The sequence below is a fragment of the Triturus cristatus genome, unplaced genomic scaffold (genome assembly GCF_964204655.1).
Source record: "Triturus cristatus unplaced genomic scaffold, aTriCri1.1 SCAFFOLD_255, whole genome shotgun sequence".
NCBI classification, from domain to species: domain Eukaryota; kingdom Metazoa; phylum Chordata; class Amphibia; order Caudata; family Salamandridae; genus Triturus; species Triturus cristatus.
Genome location: NW_028187355.1, coordinates 481,912 through 497,821, shown reverse-complemented (window position 1 = coordinate 497,821; position 15,910 = coordinate 481,912). Strand labels below are relative to the sequence as shown.

The window sequence follows — 15,910 nt, the reverse complement described above, 5'->3', positions numbered from 1 at the left end:
ACTGTGCCTGTTATAAGTGAAGAGATGCCAAGGAGGCAGTCTTTGCCGGTGTCAGAGATTTCACTGCGTCTGTTATAAGTGAAGAGACACCAAGGAAGCAATCTCTGCTGTTGCCAGAGATGTCACTGTGCCCCTTATAAGTGAAGAGACACCAAGGAGGCAGTCTCCGCTGGTGTCAGAGATGTCACTGCGCCAGTTATAAGTGAATAGAGGCCAAGGAGGCAGTCTCTGCTGGTGTGAGAGAAGTCACTGTGCAAAGGAGGCGGTCTCTGCCGGTGTAGGAGATGTCACTGTGCCTGTTATAAGTGAAGAGATGCCAAGGAGGCAGTCTCTGCTGGTGTCGGAGATGTCACTTCACTGGTCATAAGTAAAGAGACGGCAAGCAAGCAGTCTCTGCTGGTGTCATAGATGCCACTGCACCTGTTATAAGTGAAGAGATGCCAAGGAGGTGGTCTCTACTGGTGTAGAAGATGTCACTGTGCCCGTCATAAGTGAAGAGACGGCAAGGAGGCAGTCTCTGCTAGTGTCAGAGATGTCTCTGCGACAGTTATAAGTGAATAGATGCGAAGGATGCAATCTCTGCTGGTGTGAGAGATGTCACTGCAGCAGTTATAAGTAAAGAGATGCCAAGGAGGCAGTCTCGGCTGGTGTCAGAGATGTCACTGCAGCAGTTATAAGTGAAGAGATGCCAAGGAGGCAGTCTCGGCTGGTGTCAGAGATGTCACTGCTGCAGTTATAAGTGAAGAGATGCCAAGGAGGCAGTCCCTGCTGGTGTGAGAAATTCAATTTTCCGCATTACCAATCAGTATATGCAGATGGCTGTCTCTTATCATGTAATATATCTCTAATTTTATACTTACTGGGGCTGTGAACAGGAGTTAGTCTCTGGTCTGGTCCGAGTCTGGTGGCACAGTGGACTAAAGCAGCCACTGCAGGGGCCTGTGTTTGACCCCATGGTCACAGGTTCAAAGCCCGGCGGGTCCACTCAGCCTTTCATCCATCTGAGGTCGATAAAATGATTACCATTGAGTTGGGTAACAATAAACATCTGTTATTCAGCGCCAGGACACCTACGGGTAATCATGCGCTTTACAAATACACCTGTATATACATGTTATTGTATATCAAAGTATCAAGAACAAAAATATTGTGTGAAATAAATATTGTGGCCAAAATGTTGTTTACAAAAATATCTCTCCATTGGGTATAGATTTTCGATGATTAACTGTAAACGATATTCAGGACACAATATTTATGTCAGAATATTTTATCCTCGAGTGGTGTCAAAATTATCCCTTTGTGTCATTTATGAATAGATTGGAGATATGCATTGGTTTGACTTTACCTTGGTAAAAAAATAATAATAATAATAAACAGATAAGGAAGGTCACTGTTCAAAAATATTTTTTATTATCGAATAATAAATAAGTCATAAAATATAAATAAACATCAATGTAATCTTCATTTTGTAATAACAACTTTCAATGTGCATTGTACTCAGCTCGTTCCCCTCTCATTATCTTTTTGTGGCATTTTATAGAGACAGCTCTCATGTTATTGCCCCTGTTGCTGATATGAAGAAATCTGATTGGCTGTGGACCTTCCAAACATCCTCCAGTGCTTTGGCTGGAGGACTGAGCACCGTTGAGGAAGATCAACACATCTTGGAAACCCAATAGTATTTCGCAAATATTACTATCATGTTCCTTGCTTGAGGAATGACAATGACATATTAGCTTCATTTCGTTTTTCAGTACATTCAGAATACTTGTGTAATGTGTAACTCTTCCACAGGGGAAACAGCCTTTACAACGAGGTTTTTACTGCGTTGTGCCTTTCCCACGCATTTTTTAGGATGCATAGTTTTACAGCGAATCTCCCCCCACAAATACATTGTTTTTAAATCTAAAAACAATGCGTAGTACTGGCATGTATTGTAAATGCATTTTCGCTGTAAAAACATGCATGCAAAAAAAATGCGTGGCAAAGGCACACGATGTATTTACATGCGTTGTACCGTCGTACAACCCTTCCACAATGGTAGCTTATCTCACGTGATGCGGAGCACACCTGCACGTGGCACGTTAGCTAAAGCCAAGCCCAGGTCGGATTGTCCTTCCATTTTGTTCTCCGTTCTGTCAAAATAAATAAATAAATTAAGTCATGTAACATAAATATGCGCTCAAACGTGGCTGGTGGCATTTCCTCTGCCTCTACCCTAAGCTGGCTTTTTACACTGCAAACAACCCAAAGTAAGTTGAGTCATAAGAGACCACTAAGTGAGAAAGATGGTGCTCCATCTGCGTGGACAGCTGATCCCGATTATCCAAGTGGAACACCGCGCCCTGGTATATGGTGCGAAACCAGCGGCTGGTTGGCCTCTTGCCGTGTGCTGGTGTTGCTTCAACAAATGTCTTCTGGGCGCTCATCAGGGGAGAGGGCTCAGGGTAGGACTTGGAGAAACGCATGATGATGTGTGAGACGTAGAGAGCCCCTGCTTCGGGGCTGCTGCTGCCACTGAAGACCACCTGGGCGTAGACGAAGTACATCCCTGTAGATGGGATCACCAGGGAGTTGTTCTGAAGTTGAACGTGGCCACGTGTGAATGCATGCGAGGTGCTGTCTGACCATTTCACTGATCTCCCATTCTTCTCAGATATACCTGCAACCAATCATAAAACAGAGGTGAGTACAGGGTTCAATAGTGAATTTTGGGTTATTTTGAGCATAAAAAGCCAAGACAGGCATAAGCAAATCACAGTTATAAGTGGTCTTCAGCTCAACATCAGCACCATGATTAACAGTAGCCTTTAACCCAACATCTACATAGCAAAGAAACTGGAGAGCATTTGTTAAACGCAAAGATACCTGCTCTTGGGTTCCATCAAACCATCAATGCTTGATTTGGAGGTACCTGCCCAAAATTCACACTAAACCATCAATACTTCCCTTGAAGAAACTCACTCTAGTGCCCCACCACTCCATCATTAGATGATGAGGAGATACCAGCTCCTGAGTTCCATCAGTGCTTGACACAGAGATACCCCACTCTAGTGCTTTATGCATAGATACAATATATAATGCCCACTAATCCAACAGTGCTTGATGCAGAAATATTTGCTCTACTGTACCAACAAGCCAATACATGTGTGAAGCACAGATGCCCAGTTATTCTGCATCTCTTCATGACACAGACATACCTGCTGTAGTGTTCCACCAATCCATCAATGTTTGATGCCAGATATCTGCTGTACTGTACCAACAACCCATCAATGCCAGTTGCCCAGATACATTCTGTCCTGCAGCACCAATCCATCAATGCTTGATGCCAAGATACCTGCTGGATTCTGCCACCAACCCATCAATGTCTGATGCCCAGATATATTCTGTCCTGTACCCCCAATCCATCAATGCTTCATGCCCAGATACCTGCTGGACTCTACCAATCCATCAATACTTGATGCCCAGATACCTGCTGTACTGTACCACCAATCCATCAATCCTTGATGCCAGAAACTAACTGTACTGTACCAATCCATCAATGCTTGTTGCCCAGATACTCGCTGTACTGTACCAATCCATCAATGCTTGATGCTCAGATGCTCACTATACCAATCCATCAATGATAGATGCCCAGATACCTGCTGTACTGTACCACAAATCCATCAATGCTTGATGCCCAGATACTCACTGTACTGTACCAATCCATCAATGCTTGATGCCCAGATACTCGCTGTACTGTACCAATCCATCAATGATTGATGCCCAGATACCTGCTATACGCTACCAACAATCCATCAATGCTTGATGTCCAGATACCTGCTGTACTCTACCACCAATCCATCAATGCTTGATGCCCAGATACTCACTGTACTGTACCAATCCATCAATGCTTGATGCCCAGATACCTGCTGTCGTGTACAACAATCCATCAATGCTTGATGCCCAGATATCTGCTGTACTCTACCACCAATCCATCAATGATTGACGCCCAGATACTCAATATACTGTACCAATCCATCAATGCTTGATGCCCAGATACCTACTGTACTCTACCTCCAATCCATTAATGATTGATGCCCAGATACCTGCTGTACTGTACAACAATCCGTCAATGCTTGATGCCCAGGTACCTGCTGTCCTGTACAACAATCCATCAATGCTTGATGCCCAGATACCTGCTGTACTCTACCACCAATCCATCAATGGTTGATGCCCAGATACTCACTGTACTGTACCAATCCATCAATAATTGATGTCCAGATACCTGTTGTACTGTACCAATCCATCAGTGTTAGATGCCCAGATACCTGCTGCACTGTACCACCAATCCATCAATGATTGATGCCCAGATACTCGCTGTACTGTACCACCAATCCATCAATGCTTGATGCCCAGATACCTGCTGCACTGTACCACCAATCCATCAATGCATGGAGCCCAGATACCTGCTGTACTGTACCACCAATGCATCAATGCTTGCTGCCCAGACACCTGCTGTACTATACCATCAATCCACCGATGCTTGATGCCCAGATACCTGCTGTTCTGCACCACCAATCCATCGATGCTTGATGCCCAGATACCTGCTGTACTGTACAATCAATCCATCAATGCTAGTTGCCCAGATACCTGCTGTACTGTACCACCAATCCACCAATGCTTGATGCCCAGATACCTGCTGCACTGTACAATCAATCCATAAATGCTTGATGCCCAGATACCTGCTGTACTCTACCACCAATCCATCAATGGTTGATGCCCAGATACTCACTGTACTGTACCAATCCATCAATAATTGATGCCCAGATACCTGTTGTACTGTACCAATCCATCAGTGTATGACGCCCAGATACCTGCTGCACTGTACCACCAATCCATCAATGATTGATGCCTAGATACTCGCTGTACTGTACCACCAATCCATCAATGCTTGATGCCCAGATACCTGCTGCACTGTACCACCAATGCATCAATGTTTGCTGCCCAGATACCTGCTGTACTGTACCACCAATCCATCAATGCAAGAGACTCACGTCTGAGCATACCCTGCCAACTTATGGCGAACAAAGCGGTACAAAAGGGGGTGGTGATGGACGATCATCTAGCTGAAGACGGCTGAAATGCCAGAAACCGCTCCTAGGAAGCTTGTTTCCGGTCCAGGGAAGGCATGGCTTGGCACTTCGGGCTGGACTGTTCCCATGAGGCACAGGGTCAGACTGATTTGCATATGGCCATATCTGAACTAGGGTGGCAGAGTGGGCTAAAGAACGTTGATGGATCAAACCCGGATCTGTTGACTGGGTGTGAGTGTTTGATTGGTTCTGATGCTCCGTCCATCACCACCCTCTTTTGTACCGCTTTGTTCGCCATAAGTTGGCAGGGTATGCTCAGACGTGAGTCCCTTGCTCACTTTGCCACTGGATTCAAGCAAGCCTGGCTGAAGACGGCTGAATGCCAGAAACCGGTCCTAGGAAGCTTGTTTCATGTCCAGGGAAGGCATGGCTTGGCAGTTCGGGCTGAACTGTTCCCATGAGGCACAGGGTCAGACTAATTTGCATATGGCCATGTCTGAACTGGGGTGGCAGAGTGGGCTAAAGAACGGTGATGGATCAAACCCGGATCTGTTGACTGGGTGTGAGTGTTTGATTGGTTCTAATGCTCCGTCCATCACCACCCTCTTTTGTACCGGGAATGCTAGTGGCACCCATAAAGTTTATTGGGATGATGGACTCCTATACTCAGAGAGTAGAGACCCCAAGCCTGGTGCATCCAGGAGGTTGGTTATACCTCTGAAGTTTAGGGGTTTCCTATTGACACAAGCCCATGATATTCCCCTAGCAGGACACCTGGACCAGAACAAGACATGGGACAGAATTGTTCCTCACTTTCACTGGCCCCACATGTCTGAAGACACAAAGGAGTTTTGTCGCTCCTGTGTAACCTGCCAAGGCAGTGGCAAAGCAGGTGGCACTACAAAGGCCCCCCTGATACCACTACCTGTGGTGGGGGTTCCCTTTGAGAGGGTTGGGATTGACATTGTTGGTCCCATGGATTCTCAGACAGCATCTGGGCACATATTTATACTGGTGGTGGTGCATCATGCCACCAGGGACCCAGAGGTAATTCCCCTAAGGACCACTGCAGCACCTGTGGTGGCAAGAGCTCTCTTGAGTGTGTTCTCAAGAGTAGGCTTTCCTAAGGAGGTAGTATCTGACAGGGGTGCTGTGAGAAGTTGGCCTGGCATATGCTGGTCACTAGTTATAGTGGCCACCTTGCACCAGTCCAATTCGACTCTTAAGGTGATAGGTTTAAAAGACAACCTTTAAAGAAAGCTATCCTAGTGGTAGCTGTGGAGAGCAGCCTTCAGGCTAAGTCTTGAAGGAGTGTTAAGCTTATTGTTTTACCATAGATAACCTCTTGAATGACCAAATGAAAGAGTAGTCCACACAGGTATATATATAAAATATATGTATTTATTCTAAACAGAATCCCACAAGTCTCTTTATGAGGCTGGAGGTAAAGTTACAATTCAAACAAGCATTTATAGATACAATAAATAGCACTGGAATCACAGGACCAAACCATATATTAAAAAAGTGGTATAAGAACCACGACAATTCTACAGACAATGCCTAGGGCATTTAGGATCGCTGGCCCCTTGAGAATCCACCCCAGGTGATGAGTAAAGGGACCAACGGGAGGCGCGTGCAGTGGAAATAGCTGCTATCGGGATCTCTATTAAAGCCTATGGAGAATGTCGCGGTTTGATTTAAACAGATTAAAGACACTTCTAGCAGGAGTTCAAAGTTAAAAACTTAGAGTTAAGCTTTTGAGGAGCCCACTACCACGGGAGTACTGAGGGACCACTGTTACCTGCCCCAGGGAAGCCGGGTGCATAGGTCGTTTTCGATGTCGGGTCGCGGGCTGATTTTCAATGGGAAAATGTACAAAACTGCTGCTAGCCAAAAGCGTTGATGATGCCGTGAAGAATGAAGTTGTAGATCTTGTAGAGGAGAACCTGAAAGCACAGGGGACAGATTCTGGGTCACGGCACAGTGACCAGGGAGCTCAAGGAAAAGAGCCCTTCAATGTCGGGTGCTTCAAGTGGAAAAGGTATAGCTTGGATCTGCAGCCACGGACTCCGGGAGGCTTCAAGGAAGGCCAGCTTCTGGAGGGCGACTGTCCCACAAAGGATGAGGGTCGCTGCGGTGTTAGTGTCTGGATTGGATCCACTAAGCCGTGGCAACCGCAACCCACGCAAGATAAACAAATCAGCTACTGGTGCAGACCCACGAGGTCTGAACAAGGTCTCCTTCAAGGAGACTGTAGAGCAGGACTGGAGCAACTAGGGGAACTCTTAAAAGTAAAGATTGTCCTCCGCTAGGGCCCACAAGTCAAGAGACAAGGGACCGCAGAAGGCAGCAATTTGGAGTGCGTAAAAGGGTGCCCACGGGCCACCGGAGTGAGCTAGGGCACTGATCTTTGGCACAGTTGCTGCTGAGAGGTTTAGTCAATATTGGGCCAAAGCACAACTTCTCCACTGGTCAGGGTCATGTGCTACGGAAGAGGTGGCCGGTGTCCTGGGGTATTGGAGATCTCGGCACCCACGGGGTCCACGGTGCTCAGACTTGCTGGGCACACTCACTAGCCTCTGGGATGCTAGGAAACCCACCTCAAGGTTGAGAGGAGTCGTCAATGTCCGAAGGAGCAGCGAAGTTCCAACCGGGTCACTTGCAGTGTTTCAGGTGCCTGCCAAGCAGGGGGGTAACTCCTTTACCCCAAGGGAGATTTCTTCAGTCAGCTGGGCAGCAGCTCGTCGAAGGTCAAGTCTGTGAAGTCCAAGATTAATCTGATTCTCTGGGGACACGTTATTCACCTTTATCCACAAGATTAGGGGAGTGTCCAGATCAGTGTCCACCAATGGGAGTTGAGGCGGGAAAGGGTGGCTACACCCTCTCCCCTGTGTGTGTTTCCCACCTGGGCGAGGGGCAGGATGCCCCTGAACTGGTTCTAGGCGGTGTATGCAGAATGTAGGCTCTGTAGCCGCCTACGTGCAACTCTGAAAGGCATCCTATGGTGCACCAACCCAGTTCCAATCCACATAGCCTGTCTGGGAAGGTGCTGGAACCTCCATGCAACAGGATCCCTATTGTCCAGCTGCCGAGGCTGGGGTTTTGCCCAGCAACAGGCAGCCAGAGTCGTGTGGGTGGCGAGTAGCATCCATTTTGTGATACGTGTGCACTTTTAAATTGGTGTCTAAATTCTGCCGCTTTTCCCATATCGCCCCTCTAGCAGGGGGGAATCATGCCCTCATGCCCATGGCTGGACTGGGGGTATGATTCCTACATGTTTGACACCAAACACGATATGGTTCTATGTAGCCATTCTCAAGTTATCACGCTATTGCGATATACTTATAATGCGGTTAAGAGTATATGGTATGGCTACACTACAAACAACCCAGCAATGATTTTTACGAGGGTTGCAGAGGGGCCCTATTCAGGTAGGGGTCCCCACTCACACATATCCCAGCACCCTGCCTTGTAGGATTAGCAAGGCCTGCTTGAGGGGTGACCAATGAGAATACATGTGTTGTACATAGGTGGGATACAGGGTGCACCACCTTACCCAGACTACAGTAGTGGTCTGGTGGTGTCATTTGGTATGGCTGTCCCAGGGTGGCACAATAAGTGCTGCAGCCCTGGTAGGCCTCTGAGGGACCCATGCCCTGGGTACCTAGGGTACCATCTACAAGGGGCTGATAGGGTGTCCTCAGTATCCAATTGGAATGTACCTAGGGTACTCACATCAGTTTAGAGAAGAAGCAGATAGGCTGGGGTCCTGGATAGTAGGGCCACAGCCTGGCTAGAGTCATAAAACAGTCAAAACATCAGAAAAAAGTTGGGGGCAACTATGCAGTCGATGCCACTCTCCTACATAACAGCCCCCCCCCCCCCAACGCAGGGACATTAAACTAACCTTGACCAGTTGAGTCTTCATGGTCTAAGTGGAAATATCTGGAGAGGCCATCTGCATTGGCATGGTTGCTCCCAGGTCTATGTTACACTGTAAAGTCCATCCCCTGTAGGGAAATGGACCACCTGAGTAGTTTGGGGTTTTCACCCTTCATCTGTTTTAGCCCTAGGAGGGGCTTATGGTCTGTTTGAACAAGGAAGTGAGTGCCAAACAAGTATGGCCTCAGCTTCTTCAAGGCCCAGACCACAGCAAAGGCCTCCTTCTCTATAGCTGACTAACGTTTCTCTCTGGGGGTCAACCTTCTGCTAATAAAAGCTACTGGTTGATCCTGGCCCTCTTCATTCAGTTGTGATAATACAGCACCTACCCCCACCTCAGAAGCATCAGTTTGAACTATGCATTCTTTTGAGTAGTTGGGGCTTTGGAGCACTGGAGCAGAGCACATAGCCTGTTTTAGGTCATCAAAAGCTTTCTGACAGCTGACAGTCCACTGAACCTTTTTGGGCATCCTCTTTGAGGTTAGATCATTCAAGGGGGTCACAATGGATCCATATCCCTTTACAAACCTTCAATAATAACCAGTCAGGCCCAAGAAAGCTCGGACCTGAGTCTGGGTGGTTGGAGCAACCCAGTCCATGATGGTCTGGATTTTGCTCTGAAGTGGTTGAACCTGGCCTCCACCTACAAGGTGACCCAGGTACACAACCTGACTCTGCCCTATCTGGCACTTAGTAGCCTTGATAGTGAGCCCTGCCTTTTGCAGGGCTTCCAAAACTTTCCTCAGGTGGATCAGGTGATCCTCCCAGGTGGAGCTGACGACAGCAATATCATCTAGATATGCTGCACTAAAGTCTTCCAGGCCTGAGAGGACTTGGTTCACCAACCTTTGAAAAGTGGCAGGTGCATTTTTCAAACCAAAAGGGCATTATAATCAATTGATAATGCCCACCAGGGGTAGAAAATGCAGTTTTGGCTTTTGCAGACTCAGCTAACCGTATCTGCCAGTAGCCAGCTGTCAGATCAAATGTGCTCAGATACTTGGCTGAGGCCAATCTATCTATGAGCTCATCTGCTCTGGGAATTGGGTGAGCATCAGTCTTAGTGACTGCATTGAGTCCCCTGTAGTCAACAAAGAACCTCATCTCTCTCTTACCATCCTGGGTGTGAGGTTTTGGTACAAGGACTACTGGGCTAGCCCAAGGGCTCTCTGAGGGCTCAATCACTCCTAATTCCAACATCTTTTGGACTTCTGTCCTTATGCAGTCCCTGACATGGTCAGGTTGCCTGTAGATTTTATTCTTGACAGGCAGACTGTCCACAGTGTCCACTTCATGAGTGCACCAGGGGGTCTGACTTGGAGTCAGAGAAAACATATGTCTGTAAGACTGAAGAACATGTCTACTGGCTGCTTGCTGCTGGTCAGTGAGGCTGCCTGCCAAAGCTACTCCATCAACTGACCCATCGTCAGGGATGTGAGAGAGCAGGTCTGGGAGAGGGTCACTCTCTTCCTCCTATCCCTCATCTGTTGCCATGAGCAAGCCCATGTCAGCCCTGTCCACATATGCTTTCAGTCTATTAACATGAAGTACCCTGTGGGGACTTCTGGGAGTGCCAAGGTCCAGGTTTGGAAAAGAAGGGAGAGGTGACCTCTCCCTTCTTTTCCAAAATGGTATGGGGTCCACTCCATTTATCTTGGAGAGCTGCTGGGGCCACTGGCTCCAGCACCCATACCTTCTGTCCTGGCTGGTACACCAACAGTACAGCCTTTTGGTCATGCCAGGCTTTCTGTAATTCCTGACTTGCCTCCAGGTTTTTAGTTGCCTTCTTCATGTACTCAGCCATCCGGGAGCAGAGCCCAAGTGCATAGTCCACAATATCTTGTTTAGGGGGTTTGAGAGGTTGCTCCCATCCCTCCTTCACTAGACAGAGTTGCCCTCTAACAGGATGGCCAAACAAAAGTTCAAAGGGGCTATAACCAACCCCCTTTTGTGGCACCTCCCTGTATGCAAAGAAAAGGCAGGGCAGAGGAACATCCCATTTTCGCCTAAGCTTTTCTGGGAGCCCTTTAATCATACCCTTTAAGGTCTTGTTGAATCTCTCAACAAGACCATTGCATTGAGGATGGTAAGGGGTGGTGAACCTATAGTTGACACCACACTCCTTCCACATTGCCTTGAGGTAGCTACTCATAAAGTTTGTTCCTCTGTCAGACAATACCTCCTTAGGAAAACCCACCCTGGAAAAGATTCCCAGGAGGGCCCTTGCCACCACAGGTGCTTTGATGGTCCTAAGTGGAATAGCTTCTGGGTATCTGGTGGCATGATCCACTACCACCAGAATGAACCTGTGCCCAGATGCTGTTGGAGGGTCCAGGGGACCAACTATATCAATCCCCACCCGTTCAAAGGGCACCCCCACCACAGGCAATGGTATCAGGAGGGCCTTTGTGGACTTGCCTGCCTTGCCACTGGCTTGACAGGTACTGCAAGAGCTGCAAAAACTCTTACAGTCCTCACTCATCTGTGGCCAACGAAAGTGAGCGACAATTCTGTCCCAAGTCTTGTTTTGGCCTAAGTGTCCTGCTAAGGGAATATCATGGGCCAGTGTGAGTAGGAAACCCCTAAACTTCTGAGGTATGACCAACCTCCTGGCTGCACCAGGCTTGGGGTCTCGGCCCTCAGAGTATAGGAGCCCATCATCCCAATAAATCTTATGGGTCCCACTGGCATTCCCTGCAGCCTCAGCAGCAGCTTGCTGTCTGAGGGGTTCATGAGTGGGGCAGCTCTGCTGCTCCAGGCTCAAGTCTGCCCTAGAAGGTCCCCCTGCCCCCAAGAACTCAACCTGATCTGGGGCAGTTCCTTCTTCAGGAGCTAGATCTTCTTCTGCTAAAAGAGTCTCTACAGACTGCTCCTGGGGGGAAGGTTCTGCCTTACCCCTGCTACTCCTCCTCTTGGAAGGTCCTTGGTCCATTCTTCCAGGATCCAAGGCCTGTTCAGTTCCTGTCAGCTTTGCTTTTGACCTGGTCAGGGCAAATACTTCAGCTGGTACACCCAACATTGCTGCATGGGCAGTTAGCTCCACCTCAGCCCATGCTGAGGCCTCCAAATAATTCCCTAGCAAACATTCAACAGGTAGGTCTGCACTCACCACAACCTTCTTTAGGCCAGTTACCCCTCCCCAGGAGAAGTTTACAACTGCTAGAGCATGGTTAGTACTAACGTTGCTGGCATTGGTCACTTGGTAAGTTTCCCCAAGTATGATCTGGCTAGGGTCCACAAGGTCCTTAGTCACCATGGGGACACTGGCTCCTGTGTCCCTGTAAGCTAATGACTCCCTTCCGTTTATTTTAGGCTGTTGCTTGTATTTGCCCAGACCACTGGGACTCACAAATAGGGACAAGTCCCCATCACAAACTAAGACAGCCTGAGTAGGAGTTCTGACTAGGCCAGAATCCTCTCCAGATCCCAGGGTCAACCCTACTATGCTCTTGTTCTGTGTACCACCACCTATAGCTGGACTAGGGGGAACAGGTGCCTTAGGGGCAGGTGTGGTACTTGTGGAGTCTTTGGCCTTATTACAATCTGAAGTCCAATGGGTTTTCTGTTTACAGACTTTACACCATGGCTTCCTTGGTTGTTTAGCTTTAGTAGCTTGGGTATTATCAGATGCAGATTTTTGGGGGCCTGTTGAAGACTGCTGGTCTTTTCCCTTTTCCCCACCCATCTCAGAGTTCTTGGCATCTTCCTTTTTAGTTGCACCCCCCAAGGGCTGGACCTTCTGCTTAATCCTGGTTCTGACCCATTTGTCTGCCTTCTTTCCCAATTCTTGGGGAGAGGTCAGATCTGAGTTCACCAGGTGCTCATGTAAGAGCTGATTCTGACAATTATTAAGGATCTGCCCCCTCATTATGAGATTATACAATCCTTGGTAATCATTTACTTTACTGCCAGTTAACCAACCTTCCAGTGCCTTGGGAGCACAATCCACAAAGTCAACCCAATCTTGATTCTGTGCTTTCTGGGTGTCTCTGAACTTTAGTCTATATTGATCAGTGGTTAAGCCAAACCCATCTATCAAAGCATCTCTCAAGATATTATAATCATCTGCATCCTCTTCTCTGACAGAGATGAGCTTGTCTCTACCTTTGTCTGCAAAGGAGAGCCATAAGATTGCTGCCCACTGCTCTACTGGGACCCTCTGAACTTTACAGGCCCTCTCAAGTGCGGTGATCTATTTGTGGATATCATCCCCTGACTGATAGGGGGGCACAATCTTATGTAGGTTCCTATTGTCAGGAGCTTTCTCTCTAACTCTAGGGGTATTACTGCCACCAGGGGTCTCTAGACCCCATTTTCTTGAAGCTTTCTGAAGCTCCAGGGATTCCCTGTCCAATGCTAACTGTTCTCTCCTGAGCTGTAGCTTAGCCTGCTCAAACTGGATCAGTCTGCATTTCCTCTCTTGGGGGGATTCTCTTCTCTGAGAAGAGGCAGAGGTCCCTTTGGATCTCTCAGAATGGTTGGACCCCACTGAGGGGGATCTGTTCCTTCTGTTTGGATCCACCATTCTCCCTTTAGGGATGGAGAGAGTGCCTCTTGGGCCATCACCTCCATGTTGTGAATGGTTTTGTTCATCCAGGTCAAGTTCATCTTCCTCTTCCTGGTCCTCATCAGAGTCCACCCCATGGGTGTCATCTTCTGGGGGATGCCCACCCAACCTGTCTACCCCATCAGACACTAAAGTCTGCTTAAAGTCTGCTATGAACAGGATTTCCCTGAGACGTTGAGTATTGGCACCTTTGTTTGTCTTAAGTTGCCTAGTGGTGCACATCTCCCTAAGCTCAGCAAATAAGAGATGCTCATATTTGTCGACTGGAACCCTATGGGGTCCTTCCAGAGCCTTATGGGCACCTGAACTTAAAGACATTTCTAGTGTAGTGGTACTGGTGTATCTACCCACACTAGGTGTGGCCTACTGAACCCTTTCTTGAGTTGTAGTCAAGGTGTGCTAAACCCTCTACACACAACTTCTAAGTTCAGTAGAACTTATTGTATTCTAGCTTGAATTTATATGTACCTTTAGTACCAAGTGGCTTTCACTTTAGAAATTCAATTTGTTATCTGGTAAAACAATGGCAAGCTTGAATCCAACCGCTGCACACCAATGTGAGAAGTTGGCCTGGCATATGCTGGTCACTAGTTATAGTGGCCACCTTGCACCAGTCCAATTCGACTCTTAAGGTGATAGGTTTAAAAGACAACCTTTAAAGAAAGCTATCCTAATGGTAGCTGTGGAGAGCAGCCTTCAGGCTAAGTCTTGAAGGAGTGTTAAGCTTATTGTTTTACCATAGATAACCTCTTGAATGACCAAATGAAAGAGTAGTCCACACAGGTATATATATAAAATATATATATTTATTCTAAACAGAATCCCACAAGTCTCTTTATGAGGCTAGAGGTAAAGTTACAATTCAAACAAGCATTTATAGATACAATAAATAGCGCTGGAATCACAGTGCCCCGGGGGGGACCAAACCATATATTAAAAAAGTGGTATAAGAACCACGACAATTCTACAGACAATGCCTAGGGCATTTAGGATCGCTGGACCCTTGAGAATCCACCCCAGGTGATGAGGAAGGGGCCCCACGGGAGGCACGTGCAGTGGAAATAGCTGCTATCGGGATCTCTATTAAAGCCTATGGAGAATGTCGCGGTTTGATTTAAACAGATTAAAGACACTTCTAGCAGGAGTTCAAAGTTAAAAACTTAGAGTTAAGCTTTTGAGGAGCCCTCTACCACGGGAGTACCGAGGTACCACTTTTACCTGCCCCAGCGAAGCCGGGTGCATAGGTCGTTTTCGATGTCGGGTTCGCGGGCTGATTTTCAATTGGAAAATGTACAAAACTGCTGCTAGCCAAAAGCGTTGATGATGCCGTGAAGAATGAAGTTGTAGATCTTGTAGAGGAGAACCTGAAATCAGAGGGGACAGAGTCTGGGTCACGGCACAGTGACCAGGGAGCTCAAGGAAAAGAGCCCTTCAATTTCGGGTGCTTAAAGTGGAAAAGGTGTAGCTTGGATCTGCAGCCACGGGCTCCGGGAGGCTTCAAGGAAGGCCAGCTTCTGGAGGGCGACTGGCCCACAAAAGATTAGGTTCGCTGTGGTGTTAGTGTCCGGATTGGATGCAATAAGCCTTGGCAACCACAACCCACGCAAGATGAACAAATCAGCTACTGGTGCAGACCCACGAGGTCTGAGCGAGGTCTACTTCAAGGAGACTGTAGAGCAGGCCTGGAGCAACCAGGAGAACTCTTAAAATTAGAGATTGTCCTCCGCTAGGGCCCACAAGTCGAGAGACAAGGGACCGGGGAAGGGAGCAATTTGGAGTGCGTAAAAGGGTGCCCACGGGCCACCGGAGTAAGCTAGGGCGCTGATCTTTGGCACAGTTGCTGCTGAGAGGTTGGCTCAATATTGGGCCAAAGCACAACTTCCCCACTGGTCAGGGTCATGTGCTACACAAGAGGTGGCCGGTGTCCTGGGGTAGTGGGGATCTCGGCACCCACGTGGTCCACGGTGCTCAGACTTACTGGGCACGCTCACTGGCCTCTGGGATGCTAGGAAACCCACCTCAAGGTTGAGAGGAGTTGTCGATGTCCGAAGGAGCAGCAAAGTTCCAACCGGGTCACTTGCAGTGTTTCAGGTGCCTGCCAAGCAGGGGGGTAACTCCTTTACCCCAAGGGAGATTTCTTCAGTCAGCTGGGCAGCAGCTCGTCGAAGGTCAAGTCTGTGAAGTCCAAGATTATTCTGATTCTCTGGGGACACGTTATTCACCTTTATCCACAAGATTAGGGGAGTGTCCAGATCAGTGTCCACCAATGGGAATTGAGGGGGGAAAGGATGGCTACACCCTCTCCCCTTTGTGTGTTTCCCGCCTG

At 48.0% G+C, this 15,910-nt stretch overlaps 1 protein-coding gene across 1 annotated transcript in view; it reads right to left on the bottom strand.

The window, feature by feature from the left end:
• Nucleotides 1-1,504: 1,504 nt before the first annotated feature.
• LOC146771207 (lymphotoxin-alpha-like) overlaps nucleotides 1,505-15,910 on the bottom strand; it is a 62,648-nt gene continuing 48,242 nt past the window's right edge. Inside the window, exon 4 of the mRNA XM_085640298.1 lies at nucleotides 1,505-2,662. Within this exon, the coding sequence (XP_085496424.1) occupies nucleotides 2,232-2,662 (431 nt within the window). The 3' untranslated portion in view covers nucleotides 1,505-2,231. The remainder of the gene's footprint in view (nucleotides 2,663-15,910) is intronic.